The sequence below is a fragment of the Barbus barbus genome, assembly GCF_936440315.1.
Source record: "Barbus barbus genome assembly, chromosome: 17".
Lineage (NCBI taxonomy): Eukaryota > Metazoa > Chordata > Actinopteri > Cypriniformes > Cyprinidae > Barbus > Barbus barbus.
This window is the reverse complement of record NC_136745.1, coordinates 29,766,506-29,779,419: the sequence shown is the minus strand read 5'-3', so window position 1 is coordinate 29,779,419 and position 12,914 is coordinate 29,766,506. Positions and strand designations below refer to the sequence as shown.

The 12,914-nt window shown below is 37.6% G+C and overlaps 1 protein-coding gene across 2 annotated transcripts in view; it reads left to right on the top strand.

The window, feature by feature from the left end:
- Nucleotides 1–1,133: 1,133 nt before the first annotated feature.
- Nucleotides 1,134–12,914, top strand: part of LOC306883689 (gamma-aminobutyric acid receptor subunit beta-2-like) — a 54,705-nt gene continuing 42,924 nt past the window's right edge. Inside the window, exons 1-3 of one of the 2 annotated variants that reach the window (XM_079439090.1) lie at nt 1,134–1,275; nt 1,368–1,459; nt 2,029–2,096. In XM_079439090.1, the coding sequence (XP_079295216.1) occupies nt 1,202–1,275; nt 1,368–1,459; nt 2,029–2,096 (234 nt within the window). In that variant the 5' untranslated portion in view covers nt 1,134–1,201. The remainder of the gene's footprint in view (nt 1,276–1,367; nt 1,460–2,028; nt 2,097–12,914) is intronic. The other variant, XM_079439091.1, reaches the window with a different exon arrangement.

The following is a 12,914-nucleotide window of genomic DNA, read 5'->3' as shown; positions in this document are numbered from 1 at the left end:
CCAAAAATATTCAGACACTTTGATCTAACCATGATTTGCTGAAGTGTTTTTTCTTTACTTGCTAATGTGACCTTTTTACACCACAGACTGAACAAAATTAAGCATTGCTTGGTAATTGTTCGACCTAAATTGGTATTATTTAATTGTGTACTTAAATTTAACAGCTGAATATTGTTTTGGTTGATTGTAATCCCTTACATACCTTTCTATCAAAGTTATCTAACATTATCAAGATAAATTTGGGTTACACTTTAAGGTGTCCTTATTACAGTGTATTTATACATTTAAGTACTGAGTAATATTAATTAACTACATGTACTTACTATGGTTAGGGTTAGGATTAGGGTTTGGCTTAGGGTCACTTCCATGTAATTATGCATAATTTATTGTTATTATAATAGTAAGTACATGTAACGTGTAACAAGGACACCTTAAAATAAAGTGTAACCAGTGATTATTTTCGAAATTTACACACTTTTTAATCTTTGCATCGTTATAACCTACATTTATAACGTTTTAGTTCAATTTAATTCGTTTTGAGGTCATCTAAATACTAGTGATCTCCTTAAAATTGACAAAATAATCTTTTAACAGATTTAAAATTCTTGGGAAGACGGACTAAAATGATCGATGATTTATCCTGCACTCAGGGGCGTGTTCAACTTTTCGTCCAATCAAATGCTTTCTGGAATGAATACGCCCCTCCCCCCCTTACCAACTGTTTCGCTTTAAGGGTTACAATTTAAAGTAGCAACTGTCTAATTTCAATAGACATCACATAGCGAAGAAACCTCGCATTTGCTCTTTTAACTGTAATATGTTTAATATGTTTTCTCACAATAAACACATTGCGCAAACTCTTTATTTGGAGACCTTAAGCAAATGTTAATGATCTGAAGTTCGCTATGACTAAACCCCATCATGTCACCTTCCAAGTTCCACATTCACACACAGGACTAAAAATGCTGCATGAGGATCACCTGATGTCTTCTTCTTCTTCTCTTGACTTGGTTTATTCAGTCGTCCCTTTAATTTTTCCCCCGCAATGGAAACAGCTCATCCAGCATCATCAGGAGCTGCTCTTTGATCTGGAGCTGGCGTGTGCGCATGCGCAGCTCATTGCCTTCGCTGCACTGGATTCAGTAAGTTGGATGTGCGCTGTCTTCATCATCACATCCAAGAGCCCATCAAAACTGTTGCGATGGAGAGTATCGGAAAAACCCCGCACATCTTCCTATTATGTCCGCTGATCGTGGCCGTGGCGTGCGCGCAAAGGTAGGGTGGCGTTTTGTGGCGTTTCAGAAAAGAAAATGATGTGTTTTTGGGATGTAAGAGGAATTTAAGATCATCTCGTGATATTATTGCAGTAGCAGAGACCCGAGCAATATGCCGGTGGTCAAAGACACCGTGGACAGACTCATGAAAGGATACGACATTCGGCTGAGGCCAGATTTCGGAGGTAAAGCATGAGTAAAATTCGTATAATTGTTGCATTTGGATTGTCACGCACACTAACATGCCTAATTACTCATGCAAACCTTGTTCATTCATCTCAGTCTCTGATCAGGCGTGCATGTCAATGCATGAGAAAAATGAACGCACGCTTATTTACCGCTATTTCATCTTTTCCCAGAGAGGGAGGCTAACTTGGGGATCAATTCAATTTGCAGCGCAACTTTTGTTGCATCATGACAGCAAATTAAATGGCATGCTTTAAAATCTCCTTTGATGCACGCATACGAGTCCATCATAGAAATGCTCAAGCTGTTATTGATAGAAGGACGCGTCTAACTGTGCATTTGTCAGTCATGCAGTTGCGTTCACCTCCAGTGCTTGTAACAAATCAACAATTTCATGCGCAATGCCACGTGAATTTGGGGTGTTGGTGTTTCACATACATATAATGCATGCAGTTTCATGTATAGAATAAGATTTAGTGTCATTTGGTACCTGCACGTACAAGTGTGGGTATATGCAAGCATGCAATTTCCCTTTTAATCTTTTTTTTTTTTCCTTTCTCTCCATCAGGCGCTCCAGTGGCGGTAGGGATGAATATAGACATAGCCAGCATAGACATGGTATCCGAAGTAAACATGGTATGTTGCATGTAACAGTTTTCCATTATGTGTCAAAATGCAATGCGTTATGCACACTAACTTGAGGCGCACCAGCTGATGTGGCTCACACACACACGATGATTAGACGTGAAGCCGCAGAAGTTCATTGGCATGCTGCGGTATCTGCTCTGCATTTCGCTGCTGACATTTGAATTCAAAACACACGCGCACTGGCTCACTCGCACGCGCACCCACACGCGCTCCGCATGTCTCACGCTGTGTTTTATGTGCCACCGAGAAACGAGCACGTTCGTGTATGCACCTTTCCACTCTGTGACTCGGATTTAATCGCAAATCTAGTTCAAGGTGAGCGTTGCCCTCTCAAGGAGAAAGACGGCGCGTGCCGCGTACGCTGACAGAATCACGCGTTTCTTTGTCAACAGAGAGGGAATTTGGGAGATGCACGACTATAAACAGCAGCTATCGACGTTTTTATAGATGCATCTTCTTTTTAAAAATGCTCAGATGATAAACTGTGATGCAAAGCAACATACTGTTGATGGGCACCGCTAAAAAGTTGATCTCGCGTGAGCGCACCCTCTGTCGGACGCGGCGCGCAGCGCAGCTGTAATTGCAGGGGAATATGTATGGCTGTGAAATTAAAGATTTATGGCTCGTACTCACTGCAGCTTTATCATTTCAGTGGGGGTGATGGAGTTTGTTTTCAATTCATTTCCCAGTCGCTCATTTTAACTCGATGAAGGTGAAGTGGCCTGTGCCAGGAGCTCTGCATTTTCTCCACCGATCTGTGTGGAAAAACAGAAGCATGCCTCGTTTGCAGATTGAGTTCACACGTATATTTATAGGGCTGTAGGTGGTGCATGCACGCAAATGGTCAGATCTATAATGGAAGCAATGTTGTTTCATTATAGTTCATTAAACCTTTAATTGTGAGAATTATCTTACCTGTTTATCCTGGATTTGGTGCTTGAAGCAGGGCTTTGGAAAAATCATTTGAATATGACAGCCAAGATCAGGATACACAATGGACATAGAATTGTTTGGAGAAGTAAATTAAATGAATAAAATCCTAAAATAGAATGGGCATTTCTGAAAGTCAGCATAAATTGTTGTAGCTATCCTCAACTTTAAAATCTTTCTTAAGCTACAATTTGCCCATTATAGGGCATGTTTATTTTTATTTATTTTATTTATTTATTTATTAAAAATGCCTATACACCATATTCCATGAATAAGGTCAAATTTGTCCCATTATTTATTATGAAATATTTATATTTTAAAATATAATAGCATTATATATGCAGAACTTTCACGTTTTTTTTTGTTTGTTATAACTAAATATGTATGGTAATTCATTGGTGTATTTTACATATAATAATTAACCTATTAAATGGATCACATTTTAAATACATTGTCTATTTCTCCCTCTTTAAATGTGATTTGGGCCTGTCCCATCCAAGAGACCTTTTCAACTTTATTCAATGATTAAAATCATCATACATAAAGCAACATTTGGATTGTTCATATCTTGACCTTCAACCTTCTCAACAACGTTACTTTATTACAGAATGACAAAACAAATAATTTTCTTAAATTTATGACATGATCAAGAACTATTTGGTCCCAAAGTGCAATTAATAGAGTATTTAGGCTAGATTGTTCAATGCTATTACATGCAACCCATTTTTTAAATATATTTTATTTGTAATCTAAACCTCATTGGAAATTAATGACAAAATAAAACAGCTCTTTTAAATTTTATTTTGACCTTGCAAGGTTGATGATCATCACATTTTCTGAATCATCTCTTTTTTTCCATTTACTAATCACAAACGGCCGAGAAAACCACGGATATTCAATGCTCAAAACAATGCAGTTTCCAGGCGGACGGACCTCCGGACAGATGCTTTAGTGTGCGGTGATGTGCTTACAAATTACCTTTATAGATCTGTCAGGTTTGTTGCTTGTCACGCTTGAGCTCTGGAATCCCGAGGAGTTGGGGAGAAAAGATGAAAATCTTTGTTTTCTGCAGCTCCAGCAAAATTGGATTTTGGCCGAGCTCGCAGCCGACTGGATCCTCCACTATCCTAAGGGTTGACAGGGTTGATCTGGGAGATTTGCAGCCATTAGTATCTGATATTTCCATTCAAAGCCAGCATGCATCACGCCTCATTCTCTCTCATGCTCGCCTCTTTGGCGCCTCGTACCAGTTTACTGTCTCATTAGTCCACCGCGATGCCTGCATCTCAGACAGATGTACGATCTCTCAATTAGGAGCGGCACCGATGCCCCAGGTGTCTCTGCGAGGCGTAACCACTTCCAGCATTGTGTTTTAAAGTGAAGCAGACTTCTTCTCTCCATCTCCTCCTGCCTGCCATTTCACACGCATGTAAACAAGAGCGTTCGCTGCGGTTGAAACGTGGCCAAAGAAGCCTCCACCAAAGGTCACCCGTGTTGTTTGGCAATGCAAATCTTTAGGCCAGTTGCGTTTTCGTTGCTTGACATTAAAATGCAGGCTATTTTTGGAGAAGAGGCAAATGTGGGCCGTGCTCTCTGGTTCAGGCTCTTTCTGATGACTCATTTGTGACCCTGGAGCACAAAACCAGTCATAAGTAGCACGATAGCAATAGCCAACAATACATCGCATGGGTCATAATTATCGATTTTTCTTTTATGCCAAAAATCATTATGATATTAAGTAAAGATCATGCTCCATGAAAATATTTTGTAAATCTCCTACCATAAATATATCAAAACTTAATTATTGATTAGTAATATGCATTGCTATTGACTTCATTTGAACAACTTTAAAGGTGATTTTCTCAATATTTAGATATTTTTGCACCCTCAGATTCCAGATTTTCAAATAGTTGTATCTCGGCTAAATATTGTCCTATCATAACAAACCATACATCAATGGAAATATTATTTATTCACTTTTCAGATTATGTACAAATCTTATGGCTGGTTTTGTGGTCACATTTGAGATTTGAGGAAGCGTAACATAAGCGGGATAATACCATATTCTGATAGATCTGTTTGTAACGCATGCATCTCTGCATAAATTACGTTCGAGACGCCCTTTGTTTGTGGCCGGGACGGAGGTTTTTCTCTGAAAACATAATAGTCACTTCAAAGGAAAAGATGGGAGCAGACTTGTGTTAGCTCATGGGCTAAATAATTACCGGGGCGGAAACATTGCCCTTATATGTATCATTATCCTGACAAGCATTAATTGCTTACATGAATAAGAGGCAGGGCCGCTCAATGATAGCCTGTGAAATAACAAATGGATGAAAAGACAAATTTAGACTCAATTAGATCGCTCGACTTAATTAGTACTAGTGTGCGTAATTGGTGATCATTTCTGGCTATAGTCAGTTAGTGTCTGTTTAGTCTTGTTTTATTCAATTCTGAGCTGATAAACAGTGTGTTATTTAGTGTTATTTTTACTTTTTGTTGCTATGACAACACCAGCCTTCTCTAAAACTGCAGGGTTAATGTGGGCTCTTCTCTGTTTCCATGTTTAAGCCAAGGCTGCAGATTTGTGTTTTGATGAATTCTTCCATTCGTAACGTCGTGTCGTGTGCTTACATGTATGATTTAGCTACAGCCAGAAATAGAGGAGCATGGGTGTAGTCACATGATGTTCTCTCAGACAGCAGCAACTTGTATCATAATTTCATACACTGATGAGATCTGCAGCACATCTCACTCCACTGAGAAGCTTATTATAGTTCTTGTAAGGCTTTTTTTCTTCTCTGCTGCTGTTAATTCAGCACGACCCGTTAACGTACGTGTAGCACAACTGCGTTTAGACTTAGTCTGAGACATTTAAGATGAAATTTGACATATTTAGAGAATGCAGCTGTTGTGATGATTGTTGTAGTTGCTTACTGAATTGCAATTGGTCTTTTTTTATATTCATTTGCATACCGAATTGTGATTGGTCTGATGTTGCTTGCATTTATTTAAGTGCTTACTTATTTAATGTTTGCATAATGACTTATAAAATGTGTAATTAAATTTGATATGCAAATATGATGATCCTCTTGCAATTCCTCGAATATAAAGATTTTTTTTTGTTTTTTAAGATGGGTAAGAAACTGGCATTTATGTTGTAATTTTTCTAAAACCAGAAGAAATGTTTAAATATAATTTTGACTCTTTGGACATTTTATGTGCTTCATACAATACACATTTGTCAAATGTTTTGGTGTACTTTTTTTTCTCCATCCGTCCTCAAACCTTAGAAACACTAGTGCTGGGTAGATTACTTGCAAATTGTAGTCCGTTACTGATTATAAATTACAAGATGAAAATTGTAGCTAGTAACGTTATCTGTTAGATTAATCATATTAGGTAATGTATTCCAACTACTTTTTGATTACTTTTGACTTTACTCGTTTATCCTATAGATTTGAATTGGATTGTTGTGTACCATTTCGATATTTAAAAAAAAAGATTTAAATAAACAAAGAGAGAGAAAATGTATTCCGTTGCAAGAAGCATGAAGTGCATTAAGCATCATAAGGGTTTCCCAGACTGGTATAGAGACAACAGACAAACTAAGGAGAATCAATACATTTTTAATAATTTACGGGGCATTGTGGAATCATGTAATCCATAAAAAGTATCTGTAATCTGATTACGAGTATTTTAAAATGTAATATACTCTAATTACAAGTACTTCATTTTTGGGTAACACTTTATTTTAAGGTGTCATGATACAGAGTAATTACCTAATTAAGTACTTAGTAGTAGCCGTTGTACTTACATGAAACAAAATGTACTTACCATGTAACTAAGTTATGGAACAGCCTGTAATTACAGTTTGTAATTATGTAACAGGCAGCTACTGTTACACATATGTAACAAACCGAGTCTGTTACACAGCAACTTGTACACTTAAGTACAATCTTGATGCACTTTATTTTAAGTAGCTTTTGCCTGTGTAATATTCTGCAATTTTAATGTAATTAGAAAGCTATTACATGTATTTTAGCTGTGTACTGGTGGGTTAAATCAAACTAAGGTGCAGCTGGATAAGGTGTACAGTATAGATACACATGAAGTACACTTAAGTACAATCTTGATGCACTTTATTTTAAGTAGCTTATGCAGTGGCGGCGTTTCACAAAACCATAGGGCAGTGGTCGTGTTACGGAAGGAACAGAGGAAGCGTTCGGATCCATCTGCAAAGCTTTATTCAGAGACGTGGTCGTTAAACAGGCAAGTTTCTGACAATGGCAAACAGGTATATTGAGGGCAAGGCAAGAGAAGTATCCTAAACAGGTGTAGTCGATCGACGGCTAACAATATCCAGAGGGCTTTGACAAAAGAGGTAATCCATAAACATGAGCAATAGTCCGGGCTGGGGCAAACAGTATCCAAACTAAGATACACAGGCAAGAATCAAAAACACAGGAAAACAGGCAAGACTATGACTTCGACTAGACTAGACTAAGAAAACTTAAGACAGGCTGTAAAGTAGCTATCACAGTAACAGATGCTAAGCAATCCTCAGCGATCTGGAAGATGGAGTCCAAGGCTTATAAAGCGTGTCTGATGGGATTCAGCTGTGTGTTTGTATCATCAGTGCATTCAGGTGTGTGTGCAATCAGTGCAATGGATAATGGGAAATGTAGTCCAGGGTATAGTGTAACAGTCTGTGTAGTGTGAGAGTCCTTATGGTGAGCGGGTGACCTCTGGTGGTGAGTGAACGGAAGTTCATAGACCTGATTCGTGACAGGTCAGCGACAGGCGGCCAAAAGTTGCCTGCCAGCAATAATATCTGGCCCGCGCCCGTAGCCAGATTATTTTGATAGCGGCCGGTTCTGAAATAGATCTGTCATGACAGCAATAGTTACTCACAATCAGAGTATGTGAGCGGAGCGGTGTGATCTTGAATGGAGCCAGGAGCGGATTTTTAAAAAGTCGGAGCATCGTGGTTTTCACTCGCTCCAAGAGCGCTCCATGATGAGTTCAATTCATGCCAACGGCCCGTAATATAACTGCATATTTAGCAAGAATTCACGTTAAACATATTTAGCTAGTTAGATCGAAAAGGATCACTCAAATCAGAAAGAATGTGTAGGCTATAATGACTGCAGTGGACATGAGCGGAAGTTATATTTCTCAAGGAATTGATTTGTTCCTTCTGAATATTTACAGCTGACTCTTTTTTTTTTTTTTTTCTTCTCAGAATTGTGAGATAAAAAGTCACCTTTTTTAAAAAATGTGATTCAGTGGTGGAAGCGGGCTTCCATAGAACTGTGCTATTTCAAACATACTGAAATACTTTAGACGCAGAGCGGTGTTTCTGATATCAGTAGCCGGGTTTCCATCCAAAGTTGCGAATTTAACTTATGCGCAAAATTGGAATATCGCATAAAATATTTGCAAATGAGCACCGTTTCCATCCAACGAGTCAAAGAGAACAAAATCGTCACTTCCTGGTAAACTGGCACTAAATAGCCTATAGAAAACTAGGATAAGCTACTGAATATAATAATTTTCATATATGAAAAATTAATTGCGCCTAAGAGCGAGCAGACGAAACACAATAAATGCTGTTATTGCTTTCGGAGGTGAATGCTGCTGTTTGGGAGCACAGTTGTGTAAGACAATTATACAGAAATACTTTGATGACAGACTTTGCTCAGGCATTTCAGATCGACCATGACAACATTTCAGATGCTGTGAACGAGATCAGTCCGCTGCTAGTCAAGTTATCCCGTCTCATAACTTATAGTCACATGACTTTTTCATGCGCTTGGAGGAAGTTATTCGCAAAATGCATTTCCATCTCCCTTTATTCGCATTAACCCTTTTTCGCATTAGTCAAAAACCATCTCAAGCGAGGGTAAAAACTTTTTAGCGAATTAAGGGATTTGTATTCAAAATTTGGCATTTCCATCACGCGTTTCTCATGCGATACTTCAAAATGCGCATTAAAACGGGGTGATGGAGTGGAGTGATTATTAAATGCTCGGAGCGCGGAGGGGAAATTGTTGATGCTCCACTCTGATCAGACACCACCACACAAATGTGGCTTTTTGTTAATGATTGTCGCAGGATTTTACACAGAGTAACAGCTCACTACCAGTTACAAAATACACTGTAACAGCCGGTCACAGGCAATTTTGGTTGCATTTTTCATTAATTAATATCTTAAATTATCTTTTGACTATGTTCTGGCCCGACCATCTAGTGGTGAATTTTTTTTTTGGCCCGATGCCAAACTTACTTGCCGACCCCTGCCATAAGGTATGGCAGTGGCGTACATCGAAAAGAGTGGGGTGTTACAGTTTTGATAAATAAAAAATACCGTGGCACATTGTAATATAGGAAGAAAAGATAGAAAAGGAATAAGCGTTTCTCTTTTAATAATTAAACACTGCATCGTCAGAGTTGGTATGTGGCTTTATCAGACACTTGCACTTAACATTTTATGAAAATCAAGCTCAAATGGGGTTAACAGTGTTTTTGACCAGCGAATGATGGAGATCTGCACTGTAAAAAATTATCGTGATTTTAACGGTAAAAAACTGTGCAAATGCTACGGTAAAAACCTGTTACATGGTTAACGGAAAGTTCCTGTAAAATTTACAGGGAAAACCGTAAACTGACGTTCCCAGAATTCCCTGCGTTCCATTTCAAATTCTGTTTGAATTTGACGTTTTTTTCTTTGAAATAACTATGTTTCTTAGTTTTTTCTTATCAGTTATGTTTATTAGGGTTGTATGTTACATCTAATGTTGTTAAATGAATGTTTATAGCATATTTCAGTTTAATGAGTCTCACCATGATGGTGTTTAGTGCTTGTGTGAATGACACTGTGCACCTTCTATATATTCTATTGTTTAACAGTTGCTTGTGATGGGCTTTGGCTTATCATGTGACTTTCTCATCATCATCTGCATTTGGTGGTTATCAGTGTATTTCAAAGGAACGAAACAGATTTCAGTACTTTAATAGGTTGGTATATTAAGATTATATCAGTTAAATAAATTACGGTATTTAACTGTAAATTTAAATTAAAACCGTAAAACCTAAAACGTTGCTACCGTATTTTTTACGGTAGAATTCTGGCAACCACAGCTGCCAGTTTTTTACCGTAAATTTTACGGAATTGTTTTTACAGTGTGTGTTTTGTCTGTCATTACAACGGCCGCATCTGAAGTGCATCGCATTATACATTTTCATCAACTTACAGGTTATTGTAGCTATACGGATGCTTAGTTTTTCTTGTCGTTTAATACACTTGGCCAAAATCTCCTTATATAGAGCAGGGGTTCCCAAACTTTTCCGTTCCACGACGCACCTAGACAAGTATAATTTCAAGACCCACCAAAATATTTGAGATAAAAAAACAATTGACAATACTATACGCTTAATCTTAATTAAAAACTTAATATGGCAGAAATTAAGTGTTTAAGAAAAATAACCATTTTATTTTATAGGCTAGTACCACTGTAAACTTTCACTACTAATATTCAAGTTTTAATTTCTTCATTTACAGACATTAATGAGTCTATGAAATATGTATATAAAACCTCGACCCACCTTGTCCCACTCTGCGACCCACAGTTTGAAAACCCCTGATATAGAGAATGGGAATCTACGTCAGGCCATGTTTTAGTGTTGGTTTTAGGTCACGCTCAGGAGCACACAGTGTAAACACATGCAAATCACCACAGAAAAAAGCTGACCGTTTACTATTAATATTTTTTGAAAACCATCTTACATACTCTTAGAATAAAAGTCTGCTAATATGCAAATCTCTTTAAATTAAAAAAATGGCTCTGGTTTGTCTGAGAGGCTGCAAATATTCATTATTCGGTCTCCTTCACTGATATAGACTAACTGTTAAAACACTTTGGTTAGAATAACAAAACCATGGCTATTTTTTAAAGGGGATAATACATAGCTAGATCTCAAACAGTGGATCGTTTAGCATTGTTATATATCACAATATTGCCCAGTAAATCTGCTCAGTGTAAAGAATTAAGCCATTATAGAGGTAACAGAACTTACTGTAAGCTGCTTTGAATCGATGTGTATTGTGGATGCTGTGCAAATAAATAATGAACCAAGTTGAAGATTCCTTATTATTAGAGATGCCGAACAATGATGCAAGCGATCAAATAAATGACTGAATGAAACTTAATCCTTACAAACAAGTGGCCGGGGATCAAAGAACTGCTGCAAGATAACACTTCTATATATGATTTTATATTAATAAGTACTGAGTAGTTATTAAGTACTAGTCAGTACTTAACTCTGTATTATGAACACCTTAAAATATTACAATTTTTGTAATCTGACTACGCAATCCACATTACATGTAACTGCAGCACTAAGAAACACCTGGTTTAAATTGACTATTGTCCATGGCTACTCATCGCATACATAACTGTGATAGTTTCATGTGTGAATATAACTCCATACACCCTTACCTCATATAGTATATGTGGATTCATGAATATGCAAATTAGTCCCCGCCTCCACTCAATGGCACCAAATCAGACTGCTCCACTTTCACTCGGTTAAAGGGATAGTTTATCCAGAAATGAAAATCTGTCATCATTTACTCTCCCTTAAGTCGTTCCAAATCTGTATCAGTCTCTTTCCTAAAAGAAAGAAGATAATTTGATATATATAATATATTATATTACCAAAAGTATTGGGACACCCCCTTCTAATGAACAGGTTTGACTACTTTAGTAATTTCTATGAGTATAAATCTTAATGTTTAAGCATATAATGATATTCTAGGGAATTGTGTGCTTCTATTTTTATAGCAATAGTTTGGACAGGACCCTTTTCTATTCTAACATGACAGTGTCTCTGTGTATAAGATGCGGTTCAAAAGACATGATTGATTGAGTCAGTGTGGAAGAACTTGACTGGTCTGCAGAATCCCAGCTGAACACCTCTGGTGTGACTTTAAATGCAGACCTTGAGCCACAAACTCATCACCAAACACCAATGACTTGTACATACACTACATGGACAAAAGTATTGGGACACCCCCTTCAAAAGGCACTTCCAAAACTGTGGCAACAAAGATGGAAACATAATTCATGCATTTAAAAATTGTATTTCCATCTCAGTTGCAACAGTTTTGGAAGTGTCTAAAATGACTGTACTCGTATGTACAAGTCATTGGTGTTTGGTGATGAGTTTTTGACTCAAGATCTGTATTTAAAGTCACACCAGAGGTGTTCAGCTGGGATTAGGACTTGGCTTTATGCAGAGCAGTCAAGTTCTTCTACAATGACTGAATCAATAATTTATTTTTTTAACCGTGTCTTATACACAGAGACACTGTCAAGTTAGAATAGAAAAGGGTCCTGTCCAAACTGATGCTATATAATTAGAAGCACACAATTCCCTAGAATATCATTATATGCTTAAACATTAAGATTTGTACATTAAGATTACTAAAGTAGTCAAACCTGTTCATTAGATGGGGGTGTCCCAATACTTTTGGCAATATAGTGTAGTTACTGGTAGCCATTGACTTGCTTAATATTTTTTTTTTTTCCATACTATGGAAGTCAATGGCTACCGCCAACTGTTTGGTTACCAACATTCTTCGAAATATCATCTTTTGAGCTCAACAAATGAAAGAAACTCATACAGGTTTGGAACGACTTGAGGGAGAGTTAATGATGACAGATTTTCAGTTTTGGGTGAACTATCCCTTTAATTGAAGTACTAAACCAGGGCTGTCCAAACTCGGTCCTGGAGGGCCGGTGTCCTCCAACTTGCCTCAACACACCTGCAGGGAAGCTTCTAACTTTGCTTCTAGTGTGCCTAGTAAGAGCT